Source organism: Rhodnius prolixus, unplaced genomic scaffold (assembly GCF_049639745.1).
Source record: "Rhodnius prolixus isolate KJV_2025 unplaced genomic scaffold, Rpr scaffold_10, whole genome shotgun sequence".
NCBI classification, from domain to species: domain Eukaryota; kingdom Metazoa; phylum Arthropoda; class Insecta; order Hemiptera; family Reduviidae; genus Rhodnius; species Rhodnius prolixus.
In genome coordinates, this window is record NW_027411615.1 from 2,118,424 (window position 1) to 2,124,567 (window position 6,144).

Consider the following 6,144-nt stretch of genomic DNA (forward strand, 5'->3'; position numbering starts at 1 on the left):
TTTCAAAAATTTATCCCAAAAAAATCTAACGTTAAAACTGGCAAAAATAAGTAACCCCACAAATGGATTTCATTTTCGGACTGGTTGTCCCCACCTACGCCCTCCTGTGCTGAGTGTGGCACTCAGCATTCAAGAGTGGCCCGCCGCTTCTCGGCCGTACTTTGCCTTAAACTTGCACAAGTAACTAACCAGTGAAAAAGTATAGCAGTATACTTGAAGTAGGCTTAATTGCCCACCAGGTTATTTACGGAGTTTTACGAGACCCTTATGGCCTACTGCAGCATCAATTCTCGACCATGTTTCAGTTTTATGCTCTCTTTTTTTGTTTTATTCCTGAGAAATTCCCGAGAGAAAACAGACCACTCGCTAAAATCTGTTTTCTTGTGTTACTTACAGTTTCCAGGAAATAGAATGAAAATTGGAACAATTGGACAGTGCGTAGTGCAAAAGTCTGAAGGTAGTCAGTTGGCGATAAACAAGGACAGCTGACCAAGTCGCTCTTCTCTGTGGACATCCGCAATATGATGATGGCATATCATTTAGCGTTAGTGGACATCAATGTTGAACATAATTAGAGTAATAATGTTGAGATGTGTGACTGATATTCCCTTTCAATTGTGGTGTTTCTACCTACGAAGGCACTCTAAAATCCTGCATTATACTTAGCACAAAGAGTACATGTAGATTTGGGTGTCCGTGTAGTGTGGTTGCGTGGTTGAAGGCATCTGAAGTCTTATAAAATCTTACTCAGTGAACTATTTTCAATCAACGTTTCCTTTAACTGTGGTAACTATTTTCTGCTACTTATAGTAAAGTTAAATTCCTCTGTAGTGTAAACCTCTCTGCGGCAGACCGATATTTTTTTCAGACAAAAAAAAAAGACTGAATCTTATTCAACCCTTTTTTTCAATCTGCTGCCGTCCCTAAACTTGGGGCCCCCATAACATAAAAACAAAAAATCCGAACTAGAAGTTGCACGAAATAGCCTTAATTTTTGTTAGCACAACTTACATACGAGGGTCGTTTGAAAAGTCCGTGCAAAAATAAAAACTACTTAATTTTTTGGGGTAAACCTTTTTTATTTTTCAACATAGTCTCCTTTTAGGCTTATACACTTCGTCCAACGCTGCTCTAGTTTGTTGATCCCTTCCGAATAATAGGATTTGTCCAAGTCTGAAAAATAGCCATTCGTTTCTGCAATCACCTCCTCGTTTGAATAAAATCTTTTTCCCGCCAGCCATTTCTTCATATTGGGGAACAAATAGTAGTCCGAGGGAGCCAAGTCTGGTGAATAGGGGGGATGTGAAACGAGTTGGAACCCTATTTCCATTAATTTTGCGACCACAACTGCTGAGGTGTGAGCTGGTGCGTTGTCGTGATGGAAAAGGACTTTTTTGTGGGCCAATCGTGGGCGTTTTTCTTGCAGCTCGATTTTCAAACGGTCCAATAACGATGAATAATATGCACCTGTAATAGTTTTACCCTTTTCCAGATAGTCGATGAGGATTATTCCTTGCGAATCCCAAGAGACAGTCGCCATAATCTTTCCGGCCGAAGGAACGGTCTTCGCCTTTTTTGGCACAGATTCCCCCTTGGTAACCCATTGTTTAGATGGTTCATTGGTCTCAGGAGTGAAGTATCCATGTTTCATCCACAGTGACGAAACGACGCTTAAAGTCCTGCAGATTCTTCTGGAACAGCTGCAAACCGTCCTTGCAACACTTCACACGATTTCGTTTTTAGTCAAGCGTGAGCAATCGCGGCACCCATCTTGCGGATAGCTTTGTCATGTCCAAATGTTGATGCAAAATATTATGTACCCGTTCATTCGAGATGCCCACAGCACTAGCAATCTCACGCACCTTCACTCTTCTGTCATCCATCACCATATCATGGATTTTATCAATGATTTCTGGAGTAAGTAACCTCAACAGGGCGTCCAGAACGTTCAGCGTCAATTGTGCGCCCATATGGCTACTCCGAAAATTTTGAAACCACTTATAAACTGTTCTAATCGAAGATGCAGAGCACCATAATGTTTATCAAGCTTCTCTTTAGTCTCCTGAGGCGTTTTGCCTTTCATAAAGTAGTGTTTAATCAACACACGAAATTCTTTTTCGTCCATTTTTTTGAAAATCACTCGACTTCCTCGATTCAAACGAATGCCAAACACAAAGAAATAGACCGATCTGGCTGAAACTTGGTGTGTGTTCTTCCAAGAGATGCTACTAACTAAATATAACCTCGATACGCGCCAGTGGTGCTATCTCTCTGACTTTGCACGGACTTTTCAAATGACCCTCGTATTTATAAGGAAACAAAATATTGCCGAAATTCTATTTTGACTCCAGTTTAGCCTTAATTTAGCGGTAAAATGGTGAACAGTGCTTCTATCGCTATTTCTATTTAATCCCTAGCTTTGCATAACTGCTAGATATTTACTTAACGTCACAGCTACCACGTAATCCTACAACTACGTACCCAGATAATGTGAAATTTAATACGGTACAATCACGATATTTCTTCTATATAAGGAAATTTAGTGAAATTATTCACAATTAATTAAAAGATTAAATTAAAAACTCCAAATTGAATTTTCGCTGAGATAAAAGTGAGAGATAAAAAAGTAGGGTAAGGAGGTAAAATAAAGCAGACAACGAATCCCAACGGGTAGAACTTTTTTGCTGAAATAAATATTTTATTTAGGCTAAATATTTCAGCAAAATCCTATTTAAAATATTTTTTCGGCGAAACTTTTATAGTATCTTACCTTCCAGTAATCGTTCATGCATTTATTTTTTTTAAAAAATAGGTACACGTATCTTTTTAGTGAATTGGTTTTTTTATCTATATGTATATTCAGTTGTAAACAAAAAAATAAAAATTACGGGAAGCACAGACTATTTTGATTGGGTTCTATCATGAGTCCCGACCATAACTTAGCGGTTAAAATCCCTTTCTTCCGGGTCGTTAACTTTATGTCTTCAAACCGACATATCAATTCCTGAAATTGTACTGTAGCAGTTATTAAAAATACAGAGGGATTCTCCGCTTTCTGAAAATGGTCTTGACAATTTTCTTTAAATTTTTGTATGTATAATCATTGCTCACGTATCTATACCAATTTTCTGTTTTTAAAAAATATTTTTCAAGTAAGTAAAGTTTACTTTTGAGTGATAGTTATGCTTGTCATTATTAAAGTGCTGCTTTAGTAAGACTTTGTGGTTTATGGATTTGTATGGATACATCATTTATCCAATATTAAACAGAATTAAATGAGTTGTAAAGTTCTGAGTTTTTTGAAGAAAATGGTTTTTAATAACCAGAAGAAAGAAAGTTTTGAAGAATTCTCGTTTAGCTTAATTACCTTCAAATCACTTGAGCTGATTTCTGCTTAGTACTCATATAAAAGATACAAAAACCGAGCTCCAATTCTAAAAGAATCCAGTCTCTCCAGTTTTTCCAATATTTTCTTTCTAACTGGACTCTCCAGTGAGTGAAATTCACTGAAAATCGACCATTCACCCTGGTATGTGTCAAATTAAATCACATTGTCCTGAATATTCCCTATATTAAAAGACCTAGACCATTCTCGTTATAAACATTTCCATATAACATGATCACTCTTATCTAGGGGATCCCAGGTAATCCTAGACGATGATTGACAAAGAAAGAAAAATCGTGATTACAAAACTACCAAACAGAAGCAAATATCGCACTCTTTACATTTTTTTTTTGTGTATACATTTTGATCCTAGGTTGTAGTTCATACATAAATTGGTGCTCCTTTATGCCCGACAAATCTCTCATAACTTTTACGAAAATTATCAAAGCTGTAATTTTGATTTTTTTTTTTGCTTATTAAGTATAAAAATAAAAATTACGGTAGAAATGTTTGTCTTTACATTTTGGCAAAGTACTTGACGAAAAAAAAAACGAGAATTTCGTGATCTAGCAAAAAAATAATAATTAAACAGTTTTCCAATATTTTCTTTCTAAAAATTTGAAATTCTAGTTATGGAAAATGGACAAAGAAATAAGTAGAAAAGTTTATGCTTATAATAAATAAGCCTAAACCTAAATGAAATGCTCCTAACAAACCATATGTCAGCCACTCGCTGCTACATTCCGTTTTTTTAAACCTGTTTATTTTATTCCTAGAATAAAGAAACAGATAAGGCTTCTCATAATTTATTTAGCTATATCTCCCGCTATTCGGTAGGATAGTTGGAAAATTGTCGGCAAAGGCGAGAAGAAAAACGAGGAAAAATCATTCATCCTTTAGTATGCACAAAGAAGAAAAAAAAAAGAAGAGAATGAGGCGAACTGAACGCGCGTGTAATCGTCCATGAAATTGTAGTCGCTTCTCATCGTCATAGAACGGGGGCTTTTCCGCCGGCTGAAGAGGAAAGTGGAAAAATATATATTGCAGGTTTTTTGTTTTTTATTTTTTGTTACAGTTTACCTTAACAAATATTTATTTTATTTATTTATTTTTTCTTTAAGACGCGGTAACCATGGAGATTATGAAAGTAAAGGAGAACAGGGCACGTGAAATTTGAAGTTGCAACAGTAATGCAACCTTCTCTAAATTTATGTTGTAGCAAATAATAATAACAAGATGAAGTAAAAAGCGTTAAAAATAAAATGAGAAAGTATATCATTGCGAACTTACAAATGCGAATTTCGCGTCGAAAATTGTTCGAGAATGTGGACAATGTGAAAAAGTGTTTAAAAAAAATGCTGATTAAAAATGTAGATTTTTGGAAGTTACCTTAATAACGTTGGGATGATCTAGCTCTTGTAAGAGGATGAGTTCTCGCAGTATCTTGGCTGAAGCTCTCCTATAACAGCGTGCCAACGACGGACGTTCCGGTCGTGATAAGCAAGTCTCAATATCATGACCATCTAGATTGACCGTTTTCACGGCAATCTCCCGACCCCTTAGTCTTCCCTTGTAAACAGCTTTCGTCCAGCCGGACGCAATCCATTCCAGATCAGTCAACTCTTCCAAAGTTGTACAATTGACCAAAACTTCGGATTTCAGCCGGCTAGGTACGACAGGATCACGTTGTGTGGGTCCGCCGGGACCTACGCTTTCATAGCGTGTCTCATCACGGCCGGGTCCGGATGGTAGATAGAATAGGAGTAACGAGCCGAGCGCTATGTATAACGATAGCCAACAACCAGTGGTCAACAGCGTGCCCATGTTCTCTATGCCAGTGCTGCCGGCAGACTGTATGCAGTCGGAGTGTATTCGAGGTTGGACAGGGCGAGCCAAGACTGCTGGCCCTTCCCGACAGGCATGCGCTTGCCGCCCCCTTCAGCGGCGGTGAAACGTCCCCGACGGACTAACGCGCACACCGCACAACACACACAAACACCGACACAACACACTTACAATATGTTCTTATATACGTACACCACTCTTTAACTTTCTGTCTTTATACTGTTTTATATTCTGGCAAATTAATACCTAAAATTATTGTATAGGAGTATTTTAAAATGTTCAATTCGTTACAAAAAGTTTTTTTTGCTTAATTTATAAGTAATTCATTAATTTAAAGAAGTAACCTAAATATTTTTTCTCTTCCAACAGACCACGGCTGATGCTCCATTCATTCACCTCAGTTTACGACTTGAGCCGATGATAACGCTGTTCTCTCACCCAACCCGATCCTTACACAGCTTCCCGTTGTGAGCACATATCACATCCCTTCGCTCTTGGCTTTGACAGTGGAAAATGGAAAAGTGAATGAAAAAGGTAAAAGCAAATATCGAGCATTTATTTTAAATCACAATTCCCTTCCTACAATTTTCCTAATTGAAAACCCCCCACGCACTTTGATTCATTGGAACAAATCACGAGGCCAAGACCTCTAGGAGAATCGTCAGGAATGATTTGGCAAGCAAGGCGACGGAATATAGGATTCTGATGTGCAGATAAGGTGTTTTTGATAGGAATGTTGAGTTCATTATGTACAGTTGGATACATAGAAGGAAGCATAGACAGTTGTGCAAAGGATTGCAAGGTATGGATCGCATAGCAGAAGAACCTCATAGGGCGATTCCGTAGGTCTGCATTCGTATCTCTTTCAGAATTTAGAATTTAGATTTTTTTTACTTTTAAAATTATTAATTCAA

General features: G+C 37.5%; 1 protein-coding gene across 1 annotated transcript in view; it reads right to left on the minus strand.

The window, feature by feature from the left end:
• LOC141457083 (extracellular tyrosine-protein kinase PKDCC-like) overlaps positions 1-5,294 on the minus strand; it is a 67,231-nt gene extending 61,937 nt beyond the window's left edge. The window contains exon 1 of the mRNA XM_074133600.1: positions 4,775-5,294. Coding sequence (XP_073989701.1) covers positions 4,775-5,209 — 435 coding nt within the window. The 5' untranslated portion in view covers positions 5,210-5,294. The remainder of the gene's footprint in view (positions 1-4,774) is intronic.
• Positions 5,295-6,144: the final 850 nt, after the last annotated feature.